We start from the raw sequence: 17,080 nt of genomic DNA, 5'->3' as shown, positions 1-17,080 counted from the left end.
ACTGGACACCTCCCCTGAATTCAAAATCTGACTTCGAACACCTTCAAACTCATCATTTAAACCTGCTAAAAATAGGAACACCCTGTTTTCCCATTCATGAGCAACATAGAGCGCCTGATCATGGGGACAATGCCAAGGAATATCAGAATGATAGTCAAGCTCTTCCCACTTGGCTTTCAAAGCCCCATAGTACTCTGCAACAGACGAGGTCCCTTGTCGAATGCCATAGACTGTCTTCATTACTTGGTAAGTACGAATTGCGGTCTTCTTTTGGCCATACATTTGCTCGAGGACCACCCACATGTCTCTAGCAGTCTTCTTCCGAAGGATAAGGGGCTGAATATCGGCGGAAACGGAATTGACAATCCAAGTTTTCACTTGATTATCCTCAAGAAACCAAGTATGCCACACATCACTTGTTCTTGCTGGTTCGGGGTTGCTCCCATCAATATAGGCCATGCGACCACGGCCAGCAATCCCCATGGTCATAGCAGGCGACCACGAGAAATAATTATCCTTGGTGAGGCGAAGAGTGATGACCTGCATGGGAACATTCTCCGTTCTAAAAGCCCCTATTTCAGTGGGATTGGTGTTGACGGTTGACGAGGAAGAGGCTGCCATAATCACAGACCAGTAGGCAGCAAGGGCAGCAAGAAGCAATCACACGATACAACACCAAAAAACGGACAGAGAGCAGGAAACAGAACCAGGCAAAGCGGCGCGGCGCTGGGCGGGAACAGACCAGGCAGTCGGCGCGGCGCTGGGCGGAAACAGACCAGGCAGAGCGGCACGGCGCCGGAAAAGGACACGGCGTTGGGCGGAAAAAGACCGCCGCTGGACAGGTCGTCGTTTGGGCAGGCCGACGCTGGGCGGAAGCAGCAGAACGGGAACGCCGCTGGGCAGGCCGACGCTGGGCGGAAGCGGCTGCGCTAATCAGGGCGTCGCTGGGCCGGTTGTCGCTAGGCGGAGACGGCGGAATCCTGATCGGCGTTGATCAGGGCGGCGCTGGGCGGAGACGGCGGCGGGACGACAGACGACGCTCGGGCACGAGCGTCGGGCACGGGCGAGACGATGAACAGTGTCGGGCGATTGTCCTCTAACACGGGCAAAAGACAACCAAAAACGCCGGAACTTCACGGCTCTGATACCATGTAGAGATACGAACAAGAAGAAGAGGAAGAGAAGCAATGATCACGATGTAACGTGGAAAACCCTCAACACGAGGGAGAAAAAACCACGAATGAGGAGGAGTTGGTGCCCACTAGCAGCCAGACTCTCTCTCTCTTAAGATTATCATTAACTCTTAAGGATTAGGGTTACATGACTTAAGTAGAGCCCAAAACGGGCTACAAGGCGGGTCGGGTATGGATCCGGACCCGAAACCCACAATCTATCAACAGACCACATCTCAGACATGTTCCTTATCCATGCCTGAACTGAGAAGTGTCGACAAAGGCGTCACTGCCTTAAAGGTGTGCACTAACAAAGAAAGTAACAGTTACAACAAGCGGCACATGACAAGTTCCAAAAAACCTAATGCAACTTATAGATCACTGCAGAGATTAAATGACCTAATCTTAGATCCAGATCCATTAATGTCAATTTCAGTATTTAAATCTGCATGAAACAAAAGAATTAGAAAATGAGCTTGCCCATGTCTTACACTTTCTTGTCACAACATAGGCCCTAATTTCTTTAGTACTACTTTTTTTTATTTTTTGCATCTTTAATTCTAGAAAACAAAAAAGATCATAACAAAAAAAGAACTTTAGAAAAGAAGTTAATACAAAGATCAAGTACTGAAATCAAAGCATAAGGGCTTCCATAGTCAAGTCTACCATCAGATAGTAAGTTGGCAAGTTACCCTCCCAAAGTTTCTCTAAATCCAACCATAGTTGAACAGAATGCAAAGGTAATAACTCAGTAGCCACCAAGGTTTGAGACATTATAGAAGATCCACCATTTCACTATTTCGCATAAAAGAAAACCCTCAGCCACAATTGGTTACAGTGTTCGAACAAAGAACGAAATGACCAAAGCTTAGACTATGCTAGACGCAATCTTCCTAATAAAGTTCAGGAAGTTTTAGTCAATCTTGTGCATAGTTTCAATAACAAAGTCCTTTACAGTCATAAATCCACAAATAAAAAGGGCATTTTAGGCATAATGATCACACCTTCCAATAATACGCACAGAGGCTAGAAGATCATCTCCTTTCCTCTGCCCATGTTCCTGCAAATATTTGCAAAAGTTGAGTAAAAGCTTCTATACTTGCTTATAGCAGACCAGAAAAACATATACCTTTGCATCTTGTAGAAAATCAAAAACCAAACTGATCGTCTCTGAAATTCCCGACATTGCCTTAATTAAGGTTCCTTCACTAATGGAACTTTCTGCACCAGAGAAGAAGAAGCATGGATACATGATAAAATTATAAATTATACATGCGATCAAAATTACATAAAATTTAAAAGGGACCAGATAGAAGAATAAAATTAGTAGGATCTCTAAGATATTCTAATTCACCTTAACTTTAGTATGTAAGTACTTGTATAATTGAAAATCAGTTTCAAAATGATTGATTTTGTCTTTAAATAAATAAATGAATTATTTAGATAATTTATTCCTGCCTTGCCCTTATGGAGTGGTATAAAGCAAGATACCTCTGCTTATGATCCTAGCAGCATAATTTATTCCTGCCTTGCACTTATGCATTGCTATGTTTCTCATGCATTTTTTAATTTTTTGTTCTTTTTTCCTTCTATTATTTAATATGTTGAATTTTTTTAGCCGAAAAAGAATAACTCCCCAAAAAATTTTAAAAATATATCAGATATCTTTTTCCTTGCCGAGATTCCTTCAATACAAAATTTGTTGCTACTTGATCAACCAACAGAAATACTGGCAAAACCGCAAAGACAAGCACAGTCACATAAAACAGACCTCATGTAGATAACATTATTGGATATGTAAACTCATTTTCTTTCGATTGTTTTCAGTTTATATTCAGTCTCATGAAATTAATGCAGAATGTGTTTCCTGGATGACAGATTCACAATGTCAATTTGCCTTCGTCAAAAATATGATTTTGCAGCCAATTAATGGCTAAGACTACATGGAAAACTAAGGGTAAAAAACTAATAAGTTAGAAGGAAGAGGTAAGAAAGCGGATCATGCCCCCACTTCTCCCTTTTTTTTTTGTTGGGAAATGGGTTGCTCTTTGTCATAGAATCAAAATGGAGGGCATAAATGTTTATTTAAAATTTTAAATGAAGGTGTACATGATGGTTTCTTATTTAGTTTCTAGAACAACTAAAAGCAGAAGCAAGACAATTGACCAGTCAATTAGGTGAGAAAGGACTACTGTCATTTCACATTTTAAAACTTTGGACAAAAAACGATAGACCAGTTATTAGTCTCAGCTAGATAAGCAACACAAAGAAGAAGAAAGCAACTCAATAAATCACTCTCAGAACGATTTAACAGGGAAACTTAGGAAGAAGCAAGTAGCACATGCCTTCAGATTCAAATAGACTTGAGATTAGCTTGATAATCTTTTCCATCAAAGAATATGCCATTGCTAGGTTTCGTTGCTTGAGAAAAAGCCCCTGAGATGAGGAGTAGACTGTAGAGTCCTTAGATGCCTCATATTTCAAATAAGCAAGTTCATTCAACAGAACAGCAATTTCAATTCTCGAAGTCTCCAATACAAGCAATAAGCACCTAAAGAACAATGAAAGCCATAAAAATAAACCGAAAGGTCGTACACCAGGACTCTACTAATAAAGATGGACATAAAGAAAATAAACAAACCAACCTGTCAGCAGGGACTGTTTCAGCAGCATCAGGTAAATTCATTGTACTAACCAGCCAACTTTCACCAAAAATATTTATCATTGACTCAGCCAGAATAAGAGCCTCAATCTTCTCAGCACTACCTGCACATTCACATAATCGGTCCTTGATAAGAAGCAAATATAAGCTTTTAAAACGAGTTCCATTATGTTATCTTGCCAAAAAGTATAACTTGCACAATAACTCATTCATATTTTCTGGACAATGCTCATGATTAAATCAAACAGGTGATGATGTAGCATTTTCTAACTGGGACAATGAACCAAATCTGACCCATCCTTGGCTGAACTTTCTGCTTATGTAAGTGGCCCCAGCCCATTCGATCTCCAAACTTCTTCATGTAAGTCTGCCAAGTTTGAAACTACAAACAACTGCATCCAAGTAGACTCTTGAAACATCATCATGACATTTATATACTTGTACTGGATTTCTCGAAGGGTGGTCATATTTTAGAACTCCACGTAGCCAAGGTGATGATTTTCTGTTGTATTAATTTTAACTGCCTCAGCCAAATCAACTTTGGTCAGCTCAGGCTCAGGCACATTCCAGTTTGGGTTGACATTCTCCCTTATCTGCCTCAGCCAAATAAACTTTGGTCAGCTCAGGCTCAGGCACATTCCAGTTTGGGTTGACATTCTCCCTTAACTAAATGAGCCAAGCAAAAACAAAGCCCTAAGCTTGATTATGTAAATGCACCAAGCCCAAGAGTTCAGACTTGCTCAAACCCCACTAGTGTTCTTAACAACACAAAACCTAAAATACTGTTCATAAATCTACTAGGTTAAGCCATCCGTGCACATCTGTACAGCACCACAACCATGGACAAGTTTCATCAACACCTTTCAAGCTAATCATTATGTAAAAAGTAAAACAGTGCCTCCATGAATATGCACCCAATACCATTGACACTTGAAACAAGCTAGGTTGCGTGAATGCTTACTCAATTGCCTATATTGGACATTTTTACAAAGAGTTGGACACTGTGAAACTTGGAAATTAGACACATGAAAGGAAACATGTATATGTTCATGTTTTGTTTAAATTGTTTTCTAACAAGAATGTAAGTGGACTGGCTTTGTCCCGACCTAAGTGGTCAAGAATATACCCGTTCCTTTCAAAAAATGCTGCAACAAATTTTTCAGGAAACTGTATTTTAAGAATCTTGTGTCCTTGCTATGTATACGCCTGTCGGTGTCAGTTTCAGTGTCTGACATCAAAGTTTTTGTGGTTTTTGTAAATGCAAGTGTAAATTAAGGAACTAGTAAACAATGTATATACGGTTATGCATACTAAACCACATATAGACCAAGTACTTTTCTTTTTCACTGTAGATTCATTTGCATGATGCTGCTGCAGAAAGAATCACTTTTTGAAGGCTTCAACGCTGATAAACCAGCTCTTTTGCATGATAGCAACGTGATCCAGTGCAGATGACAGTTTAAACTTTAAACCAATGTGGACAACCTACCAAATATATGTCAACGAAGTGCTAATGTATTACATTCTAAAATCAGAGTAGTCAAAAATGAATCACAAATATTTAAATATATCCATCCAACTGAGCAAAAGATTATGCATTTCATTACAAGCCAAGATGGTGACAGATTCCAAGGTTGCAATTTTCTTTTGTGTCAAAACGGAGACAACTTGGAGCAAAGATGCACTTGTCAGTAACCAGTCAGCTTCTGCCTCATGCAATTCAGAATGATGCATACGTTCTTAAGAGTAGCATACCAACACGGTTCTGTAGAACAGCGGTGATGCCAACACCTATATAATTTCCCCAAGTGCTGTCACTCGATCTTGATATAAGAGACTGGTGAAGAGGCTCCTGAACATGAAATGTGAAAGTAGTAAGACAACAGATGAAGTTGCACAAAGTCAAGATGATGACCTGTTTTCGGCAGAAATGAGCAAAACAAATGCAAAAATGATCTGGAACTATTAAATATGAACTGGACGAGTTTTTGTTACATAATGACAGTGACAAAGATACACACAGCTCAGTACTGAAATTAGTGTCTATGTCAAAGACGCCTATAAATTCTTTGGAAAGATCAAAACCTTATTTTGACAGATAACTTTAATATTCACCTGCTAAGTAGGGATAAACAAATTGTGCATCAAAATCATGTGTCAAGAGGATGTAGAACACAAGTTGCATGCAACTAACGTTACAAATAAGAGGAACAAATGGCTTCTAAGCAACTTATGTTCAGAACTGTCATAACCACTTCGAAAGAACACTGATGCATCTGCCTTTTTGAGTGGTCAGAACCCAAAAGAGTGCTCATTATTGCTTATTCAGTAAAAAACCATGCCTTAAACCAAACTAAGAAGAAATCCTAATTTGATCTCATCAAACATTTGGTATAATATGAGCATTGTCCTTCTTATCACCCTAAACAAACAAAAGTTAAACATGAAAAATCCATCCATAATATGTTTCCCATTAGTTCTTGAAAAGTCATAACATAGGCACAGATCCAGGCCCCTGATGTGCATGGTGATGGATGTCTATTTGGCTTCTATGTTTTACCTTTTCCTACACAACCCATAGCATGTTATATTGGGTAAAAATCTACCTGTGCACCATGTGCAGCGAAACCAATATAAGGAGGCATTGTCCAGTGGATTTCCCATATTTCGATATGTGGTTTTTAGTCCTTGCTATGATTCACCCTTTTCTCTTCGCACAGCGTTCTTGGTGAAAAACTCTTCACTCTTATAAGGGCCAAGAGAAAAATTATGTGAGTTTGAACTTTGCATTAAATAAATCCTGAAAACTAACCCTTAAGGCACATTTACTGATAAATTGTTCATGACATCCTGATTACACCTACAAAGGTAGAGCACAACAAGAATGTCTGCATTTATTACCAATTAAACTTGACAGTTCCAGGTATCCAAACATGTTGGGGGACAACCAAATACAGAAAATCACAAGCTTAAACAGTGGTTGGCGGGGTTGATAAGTTCTTTTTTTTTTTTCTGTTTTCTGAAATGTGAGCAACAGTACCTCAGCCATCAAGAGGTACAACTGAATCACATTTGAGAGCACATAAATGATGAAACTATTTTCTCACAATAACAAGACCTCCAATGGAGCCAACTTGCCCCATAAAGTCAGAGCAGACTCATCACTTACTAAGTCCAGAACAATAAGAACCATGAAAAGCATTAAGACACTAGTCTATAAAGAATATGGAACTCCTCACTAAAGAATATGGTGCAACAAATATGCATTCAAGAATATCAAACATACAAAACGAGGCACTATCTTTTTTTCCATGAACAAAGAAGTGAATACCATATGATGAAAAGATAAAATAGCTGAGAGTAGGTGTAGTGCATCAAACTTGAGAGCACTATGCAACAAGCCAAACGGTCTAGCTACAGCCACCACCTGAAATATTAACTAAACTGATCAATAATTGTGAACCAGGAAAAGAAAAAACTTCAAAAAAACTGTCTAAAGGAAATCCAGGCCTTTTCTTAACCAAAAATGTATAATTTCCCTAAAGACAAAAAAGGGGGATTTTCACTTTCAAAATTGCAAAACATATAAAAAGCAGAAATATTACTGTTAGTGTTGGATAAATCATAAAAATTCATACTATGTGTGCCAGTTCTTCTGAATTCTGTAGTATAATCATGTCTAAAGGCAGCTCATTCAATATTAACAGCAGAAGACGCATTGATACCTCCACCGCCAGTGAGCCTGCATAAAGCTCAAAGTTTAAGGGCTGAAATAGATTTAGTCAGCAAATAACAGCTACAATCAGCTAGAAACATTTTAAAAACAATGCAAAAAGCAAATATTATGACAGAGAATACACTATATCGAAACATGCCAAAATTCTTAAATATAATTTGTAGGTCCGCACAGTTGATACTTGTAACTTGTAAGCATCATCACAAATATCGTCGATAATTTGAAAATATCACGATGTGAACACCTTTAGAAGCCAGCCAATACCATGAGCAAAATATATGATATTTTCAAAATTTAATGAAAAATGAAAGAATCATGATAAACCATTGCAGTATAATCCCAAGATATCACTGATATCTCTTGAGGCTTTCAAGTAATTCCTTTCATATTTTTGCCAGAAAATATCAGAAATCCTATTAGACTATTACTCAACCTTTTCTCTCTATACTTTTTTAAGTTCTAAAACTTCTGGGGTTTCTCCAATTTTTCCTAAGGAAAACCATATTCTGAAAAAGATCACCAGAAAAGACCTTGATCCAAAAAATTGCAGAGTATTAAACTAGTGACTGTACTAATCAGTACAGTTCTAAATGAGAAAGAGTAAAACCAATCTAATTTGCTAGATCCTTTCTGTCTCTCATGATGGCTGAGGTTTAGGAGTAAGGCGGTAAACCACCATAACACCTGCCTTACACAGAAGTATTGCCAAGAAATGTAACTTACAAGCATAGTCACAAATATTGTTTACAGGTTTCAAACAGTGAGGTTTTTCTCAGCTACAATATAGCAAAGTTGTTTTTCATGGGAAAATTTTGGTTAATTTTAAAAAAATTGAAAATTGAAATAAAATGCAAAATATGTGAAAATAAAAGAGCAGTACTAGAAAATGCAAAAAAAAGCCAATACGAGAAAAAAAACATTATTTGCATGTTCTTTGGAGTTTTTTTCTTCCTTTCTCCAAAAGGCGGTCATTTTGCAGTTTTATATGGCTGACCTATTTTTGAAAAATAAAACGGGTTTTTTCCAAAAAACACATTTTCTATGACTGTGCTTACCAGTTGAGGTTGCCATGTGAAGCTATTTCTTCACTAAGTGTACAATACAAAGGTCCTCAAATGGTACATGAGAATGAATTGAGTTTCAATATTCTCATCATAGTCTCGATGGTAGTAGGGAAAATGAGCATTAACAGGACTCACATGCTTCAGTAAACTATTTTATGAAAATTTCAAACGAGCTAATTGCACTTTTTCATAAAAGTCATATTTCATGGATAAGTTGAGATAGATATGAAAGGCACATGATAGTTAAGATCAAAAATAATGACTAGTTGAATTCCAAAGACTGGAGTTTCCACTCAAGAGGGACAAGGAATAAGTTTGCCTGAAGCATCTTTTTGTCTCAGTATACCAAATGAGCACCATTTGGAATTTTGGATATCAAACCAGGTTTCTGCGAAGCCATCATAAACCTTTTTAAGACATTATCAAATTATTAATTTTCAGATATTGGGCACTGAGGGAGCATGCAAACAATTTGTGTCTGATCATTCCAGAAAGCACTTCACAATATTCTTAAGAAAATTTATGGCCACTAACGCTTTAAACTGGAGGATACAATTAGATTGCAAAAGGTCAACTCAAATGGGATGGTAATTAAAAAAAATGTCCCTTCAGTATTTTCACATGGATAAGCAAGCTCTGGATGAATTGTTTTCTATATATTCTTCATGCGCAGTTATTTGACCAACTTAAGGTTAGTTTCTTTTCAACTTTCTTCTTCAGATCACCATCTTCATAGCTCCCATAATTTGCATTCAACTTGTTTTTTGGCAAAAGACAAAAAGGATAACAGATAAAAGGTCCATCCTATGTAAACTTGCATAGTCCTAAAATATTGAGTTACTTTCACTACTGGTAAATAATATTGCAAGCACAGTCAGTCAGATATTTAGAAACAATACAAACAAAGGCAAAAGGTACCAGTCAAGAGCATGACTGCTGGAGAGTGTGGATTGTGAGAAATTGGAGGCTGCATAGTGAGGGAGTGGAAGAGGAGAGATTTATTTGTCCAATGAACTTTGGAACTTGTGTGTTGAATCCAAGAGCCTCCACTAGAGAGTAGGAGAGGTAAAGCTGCCATACACCTGGATGAGAATTAGTATTATCCTGGGGGAGATGGGAAATGGACCAAGACATAGATTTTGAGATACATCTCACATTGTGCACCATCCAGTTAGAAGCCAGCATCAAGAGCAAGGAGCATCGGATAATCCAGGTAGCCTGAGCCAGGGTTCAGCTGGATCGCATAATTTACAAAACCAGACTCTGGACAAGGTTTTACAGCATGTGTTAGGGCAGGCAGGAAGTGAGTTCCATAATGAGTGACCCCAGATTGACATGGAATTGGAGAAGATTACAAACCTCCGCTCAGCTAGACAGTCAAAAAATACACAGGTACAACCTGTGTCCTATACTGCCTAGCTGAGCGGAGGTTTGTAATCTTCTCCAATTCCATGTCAATCTGGGGTCACTCATTATGGAACTCACTTCCCCTAAAAAAGGGCTAGTTTCTTATTTTGCAAACTATGATTATAGAGAATTTTGTGGTGTCATTTTTTTGGCACTGATAGGAAGCAGCCTACCACCCAGAACGCTAATTTCAAAGGGGCAAGAGTTTAAACCAAACCTTTTAGCATCTGCATGTGTAATCTCAAACTGTTGGTGATTTTATTTTATTTTAGAAGTCCACATCCCAAAAAACCATGCACCTGCATCCTATGAGCATGCACAAATGCCCCACATACTTCAGCCAAGACTAAATGACTTAAACTGTGTTAGCATTAACATGGGATCCACTTAAGGAACTACTGGTTTAGAGAAACATATACTGCATTCTTCTAGCAGAAAGATTTTCTTGCCCTCCAAGAACATGCAGAAGGAAACTACTATTGCTTGCATTTTGTTATATAGTGTACCATTTGTCTAGTGCATTGGTCTTCACCGTAAACCAAGCAGAATTGAAAACAACAAGTGAAACAGCACGACTATTACTAGCTTCCTCCAATTCTTCCTCCTCTTCATTCTCGCAATGAAAGGCAGACGTGCTATGTTTTCTTTCTGTTTACAACTTCCTGTTCTATCTAAATGAACCATGTTCAAGGAGGGCCAATGCTTGTAAGGAATGTCTCCTTCTGCTTAAACTGCAGTCATCTCCACCAAGTAGTGAAAGCCAAAAACGGGATTATTGAAAAGTGACGAACTCCACGTTAAAGACCGACGGGTATTTGGAGATTCGAAGCTTGTTATCAATCAATGTCGAGGAGAGTTCAAAGTGCTCGAGGTACCACGCCGTTGTACAGCACCTGATTGACTCATTCGGCCTGATCGATTTTCGGCATATACCTCGATTGCAAAATGAGTTGACTGATTCAATGGCCAGGGCTGGCCGCCTTTTTTGTTCCCCAACGTCATTTTGACGAGCAATTATTCAGACAAAATGACATTCACTATGTTATGGCTTCGCTTGACGAGTTTCCTTCTTTAAGAAAGCACTCGCAAAGCGAAGCGTGAGGGTCATTGGGGGCTTTGCTCGTGACGTGACATGACATGACGTGACATTGCTTCGCTTTGCGAGTTTGGCGCACTCGCTTCGCTTTCACTTCACTCGTTCCCTCACGCTTCGCTTTGAGAGTGCTTTGACGATACATCAAAAATTTCCATCTCCTTCGGAGAGATTGGCCATCAAAAAGGAATGTGAGAGCACTGTAGAAACACGAACCACGTAGAGGAAGAAGAGGAAGAACACACGATGTACGTGGAAAAACCTCGGACGAGGAAAAAACCACGAAAAGCTCTACCTAGGTGCACACCCGCAACCCTAGGAGAGAGATTATTCTATTTCACTTAATTCAACACTTATACATAAGTGACAATATAAAGAGGGAGAGAGGAGAAGCCGCCTAGGGTACCGAGCCCGCCTCGGTACCCGCGCCCCATAGAACCGGGTCCAGATATGGACCCGGTTCCCACAACAACATATTCTAACACTCCCCCTCAAGCTTGGCATACATGTCAAACATGCCAAGCTTGCTAACATTCTTTTCGAATGAAGAAGTACAAAGCCCTTTAGTTAGGACGTCTGCAACTTGATCTTCAGACTTCATATATGGCAGAATCAGCTCCTTTGAGTCAATGCGTTCCCGGATAAAATGACGGTCAATCTCCACATGTTTGGTCCTGTCGTGTAGAACTGGATTATTGGCAAGATTAATCGCAGACTTGTTGTTACAGTACATCTTCATTTTATCTCCCAGTTCCACACCAATATCAGTCAAAAGAATCTTCAGCCACAGCATCTCTGTAACCCCCATTGCAACAGCCCTGTACTCAGCCTCAGCACTAGACCTCGAACATACTTCTTGCCTCTTACTTCTCCAAACAACTAGGTTACCTCCAAGAAAGATACAATACCCTGTAGTGGACCTCCTTGTGTCAGTGCAACCTGCCCAATCTGCATCTGAGTAGCCATCAATAGTAAGTTTGTCTTGTCGAGTATACAGCAGTCCTTTTCCTGGGTCATTCTTTAGATATCCCAACACTCTTTCTGCACTCTTCCAGTGACAATCCGTGGGAGCATGCATAAATTGACTTAGCACATTTACCGCATACGTGATATCAGGGCGAGTTAGAGTAAGATAGATAAGCTTACCGACTAGCCTCTGATATCGCCTTTTTCCTTCCTCATCCAGAATAGTGCCCGTCTTGATACTTATCTTAGTCCCCGACTCCATAGGAGTAAGATAGGGCCTACAACCAAGTTTACCTGTCTCTTTTAGTAAGTCAAGAGTGTACTTCCTTTGATTCATAACCAGCCCTGTCTCTGATCGAGCAATCTCTATCCCCAGAAAGTATCTCAGCTTACCCAGATCCTTGAGGTCGAATTCTTTAGCTAATCTCTCCTTCATCTTTCTGTTTTCTTCTTCATCACTGCCAGTGACAATCATATCATCAACGTGGACAAGGAGAAAACTCACCAGATCATCTCTCTGCTTTATGAATAGGGTATGATCTCCATTTCCTTGCTTGTACCCAGTAGACTTCATAACGATCCTTAGTCTCTCAAACCAAGCTCTAGGCGACTGCTTCAGGCCATACAAAGCTTTCTTGAGGTGACAACATTTTCCCGCTTGAACATACCCGGGAGGCATGCTCATATAGACTTCTTCCTCCAGATGGCCGTTCAAGAACGCATTTTTAACATCAAGCTGGTCCATGCGCCACTTCCTGTGCACAGCAAGAGCAAGAATAACCCTCACGGTCTTCAACTTTGCAACAGGGGCAAAGGTCTCAAGATAGTCGATCCCATACTTCTGGCTGAACCCCTTTGCAACCAGACGAGCTTTATATCGATCTACAGTGCCATCAGGTTTGTACTTCACGTTGTAAACCCACTTAGAGCCAACTAAGTGTGTCCCTTTAGGGATATTAACAACTTCTCATGTTTTGTTCTTAGCTAACGCACCCATCTCCTCCGTCATAGCATGTAACCACTTGGGATCATCCTTAGCATCATCCACCGACCTGGGAATAACAACTTTGGATAAGGTTGTGATAAAACATTTGTAATTTGTACTGAGCTTAGCATAAGAAACAAATCTCTGAATAGGGTGAGAAGTACATGACCTGGTGCCTTTGCGCAAAGCAATGGGGAGCTCTTCATTCGATGGACTTGGGTCATCCGGGGAGATCACAGGATTGGGATTGGTTCTATCCTCATCACCAACATCTTCCACTGTAGCTTTCTCCTTTTTTACATAAACCTGGCCAAACAAGTGATCCCGGGCAACAGTGGACTGAGCATCCACCGTGACCCCTTCCATATGACTGCCCTTCTCATTACTGACCGTGACCGTGTCAATCACACTAGGACTAACCTTGTAATCCAAAAACTCCATAAACTGAATCAGTTGATTAGAAGAATACTCTTCCCCTTTGTTCCCAAGACACTCCCCTGAAGAGGATTCACCGAAAAATACGACTCATGTTCATGAAATGTGACATCCCTCGAAACATACACTTTGGAAGTAGTGGGATCCACACATTTGTACCCCTTCTGAGTGGAAGAGTACCCCAAGAAAACTCCTTTAATAGACCGGGGATCAAGTTTTTTGAGAGTAGGGCTATGATTATGCACAAAACAACTGCACCCAAAGACACGAGGAGTAAGAGGCCACGGATTCTGAGTGGGCCACAGGGTAGAATAAGGAGACTGACCATCCAACACCCTAGTAGGCATACGGTTAATGAGATGTGCACTAGTGAGAAGTGCATCACCCCAATACCGCTTCGGGACATGACGTTGGAACATAATGGCCCGGGTAACATTCAAAAGATGACGATTTTTTCGTTCAGCTATACCATTTTGAGGAGGGGTATAACTACAAGAGGTTTCATGAACAATACCCTTGCCTTTCAAGAAATCATCAAGGGATTGGGAGACATATTCCCTTGCATTATCCGTACGGAAAGCTTGAACAGTTGTATGGAATTGAGTCTCAACAAAGGCAACAAAGTTTTTCACAACTGCTGGAACCTCACTGCGTTCTCGCAACAAGTACACGAACGTACATCTAGAGTAATCATCAATAAGCGTCAAAAAATAATGACAACCACCACACGTGGGTACTCCAGAAGGACCCCAAACATCGGAATGAACTAAGGCAAATGGATGAGTGGTTTTATTCAATGAAATAGGGTACGAAGCCCTGACATGTTTAGCCAATTGACACACTTCACAAGCGAAGGAGTCAATGGAGACAGAAGCAAACAAATGAGGAAACAACTTCTTTATTAACGGAAAGGGGAGATGTCCAAGACGCTCGTGCCATCGCAGAACAGTAGATCTATCGTTCACACCAGACAAGTGACCACTCGTGGCAGAAATCAATGCTGAAGCAACTTTTACCGGCAGCCTGTAGAGCCCATCAGTAACCGAACCAATCCCAATCTTCTTCCCCGTCACCAAGTCCTGCAGGGAACAGTGATCAGCAGAAAAAATCAGATTACAGTTTAATTCTTTAGTAATACTGCTGACAGAGAGTAAGTTCACAGGAATATTTGGAACATGCAGGGCATTGTGGAGACGGTATTTGTTCAACAGGGACAAGCTCCCTTTCCCAGCCACAGAGATAGAAGACCCATCTGCCATAGACACGCGTTGCTTGCCAGAGGAAAGTTGATATTCTTGAAAGAGTTTAGAGTCCCCTGTCATGTGGTGAGTGGCTCCACTATCAACAATCTAATCACCAAGAGAAGGGTTACCTGGATCAGTCGAGGCAACGAGGGCTTGGGCTAGCTGAGCCCCTTCAGACGTGGAGGACTCCTCAGGGGTAGTAGATAAGCGGCTGATGTACGCCTGTAGCTCCTTGAGTTGATCAGGGGACAGCTTAGACTTTGCACCACTAGAAGGATTGCTCTGACTGGAATCAGACACAGAAGGGCTACGCTTGCCAGAGGGAGGACGACCTCTGACCAGTCTCTTCTCGGGATGAAGATCCCAACAGAAATCCACCGAATGCCCCAACTTGTTGCAATGAGTGCAATGCCGGGCAGGACGCTGCCCAGTCCCTGAGGCACGGCTGACAAAGGCAGAAGGGCCATGACCGGTGTCAAGATGCATCACCTGGCGACGTTCTTCTTCAGACTCAACACGAGCATATACTTCCTCTATCCCCGGAATCTCATCACCATTAAGAATCTGGCTACGAATAGACTCAAATTCATCCCGCAGGCCTCCCAGAAACAGAAACGTACGGTCCATCCATTCCTTTTCCCAGTAGAGGGAATTATCTGAACCGCACTTCCACTCATCAGTCACATGATAATCTAGCTCCTCCCATTTGGTCTTCAGGGCAGCATAGAAGGCAGCAACAGACAAATCACCCTGTGCCAGGGAGTAAATACTGCGTTTAATCTGATAGGTGCGCAGATGTCTCTTCTTGCGACCATACATCTTTGCAAGCACAGTCCACATATCGAAAGAGGTCGGCTTCTGCAGAATGAGGGGCTGGATATCAGGGGAAAAAAACTCTTCTCCAACTTCGATGGCTCTGATACCATGTAGAAACACGAACCACGTAGAGGAAGAAGAGGAAGAACACACGATGTACGTGGAAAAACCTCGGACGAGGAAAAAACCACGGGAAGCTCTACCTAGGTGCACACCCGCAACCCTAGGAGAGAGATTATTCTATTTCACTTAATTCAACACTTATACATAAGTGACAATATAAAGAGGGAGAGAGGAGAAGCCGCCTAGGGTACCGAGCCCGCCTCGGTACCCACGCCCCATAGAACCGGGTCCAGATATGGACCCGGTTCCCACAACAACATATTCTAACAAGCACAAAAACAGCGCATGCCTATGATTCCTCAGATTAACAGCCAGAAAACTCATAGATAACTATGAAATACAAACAAAAATTAGCTTAGACAAGAATGATTGAACTTAATGCGCTTAAAAATAAGAAGCATAATAAAGATCATAAAGCATCATACCAAGTTAGATGAGTACCATCAGGTAAAATCGATATATGTGAAGACAGAACAGTTATGGCCCCAGAATCAAATAACATTCTTGGACCATCTTGTGAAGCACTTCCTATCAATAATAAGCACTCATAACATTCCACAATGAGGGATGGATCTGACCTAAATGAATACATCAAATAAGAAAAGTCAGCAAAGTAACATTAAGTAAAGTGCCAAACTTTTAATGAGAGAACACATTTACCCACCATGCCTAATTCATAAATTGGCTTTGATATGTTTATCTAAAACCGAAGAACTTTGCTTTATCAAGTCATACAATCCATTTGATTTGTCTATCTTCAAACATTGAGCTTTTATGTCGAATAATAGGTTCAAAGAGGAACCACTAGTGAGTAGAGCATATTCCAGTCAGGATGTGCATTTGTGCATTTCACGTAACGGGTTGTAGCGCATAAATTGTAATGTTTCGACATGTTTCAATCAGGAAGTGCATTTGTGCATGTCAAATTATGGGTTCAAAGAGGAAGCAGTGGTGCATTTGTGCAACTATGTATACTCTTCCAAGTAACATAACCTACAGTATGGTATATATCATAATTATAGGGGAAACAGGCAAAGTACAACTCCAAACCAATCACAGGGCTCTAATTCTGTTGTATTGGATATAAATTGCAAGACTTAAGAAGTGATACAGGACATGTCTTACATTACATCCTTAAAGAGTGACAATTGTTCTTTTAGCTTGCAATTACACAAATTACATTAAGGCGGACCAGTATGGGCATCATGCAAACCATTTTTACATGCCTAAAGTAAAATTAAAATTTAAGGACTCAGGTTGTTCAGGTGTGCTTAGAAACTTTTGACCTCTAAATGAAATTTTTGAAGCTTCACAAGCATTAGGTAGTTGAAGGGTAAGTCTTATAGATTACAGTTGATCATTTGATGTCTATTCAAG

At 40.4% G+C, this 17,080-nt stretch overlaps 2 protein-coding genes across 7 annotated transcripts in view; both read right to left on the bottom strand.

The window, feature by feature from the left end:
• Positions 1-17,080, bottom strand: part of LOC116253108 (uncharacterized) — a 33,953-nt gene that overhangs the window by 15,225 nt on the left and 1,648 nt on the right. For 3 of the 6 annotated variants that reach the window (XM_050077421.1, XM_050077422.1, XM_050077423.1), the window contains exons 3-11: positions 16,129-16,281; positions 9,553-9,716; positions 7,473-7,576; positions 7,166-7,273; positions 5,590-5,686; positions 3,818-3,938; positions 3,514-3,723; positions 2,302-2,389; positions 2,177-2,232 (exon numbers count right to left, since the gene is read on the bottom strand). In XM_050077421.1, coding sequence (XP_049933378.1) covers positions 2,177-2,232; positions 2,302-2,389; positions 3,514-3,723; positions 3,818-3,938; positions 5,590-5,686; positions 7,166-7,273; positions 7,473-7,576; positions 9,553-9,716; positions 16,129-16,281 — 1,101 coding nt within the window. The remainder of the gene's footprint in view (positions 1-2,176; positions 2,233-2,301; positions 2,390-3,513; positions 3,724-3,817; positions 3,939-5,589; positions 5,687-7,165; positions 7,274-7,472; positions 7,577-9,552; positions 9,717-16,128; positions 16,282-17,080) is intronic. The other 3 variants (XM_050077424.1, XM_050077425.1, XM_050077426.1) reach the window with 3 other exon arrangements.
• LOC126410000 (uncharacterized) lies at positions 14,313-15,702 on the bottom strand. Its single transcript, XM_050077427.1, has 2 exons — positions 14,893-15,702; positions 14,313-14,599 (listed from the first exon to the last, which is right to left on the bottom strand). Exons 1-2 carry the CDS (start codon positions 15,602-15,604, stop codon positions 14,556-14,558), a joined length of 756 nt encoding a protein of 251 aa, XP_049933384.1. The 5' UTR covers positions 15,605-15,702; the 3' UTR covers positions 14,313-14,555.

This window comes from Nymphaea colorata, chromosome 4, assembly GCF_008831285.2.
Source record: "Nymphaea colorata isolate Beijing-Zhang1983 chromosome 4, ASM883128v2, whole genome shotgun sequence".
In the NCBI taxonomy this organism is placed as follows: domain Eukaryota; kingdom Viridiplantae; phylum Streptophyta; class Magnoliopsida; order Nymphaeales; family Nymphaeaceae; genus Nymphaea; species Nymphaea colorata.
The sequence above is the reverse complement of the archived record's forward strand: the minus strand, read 5'-3'. Positions and strand labels throughout refer to the sequence as shown.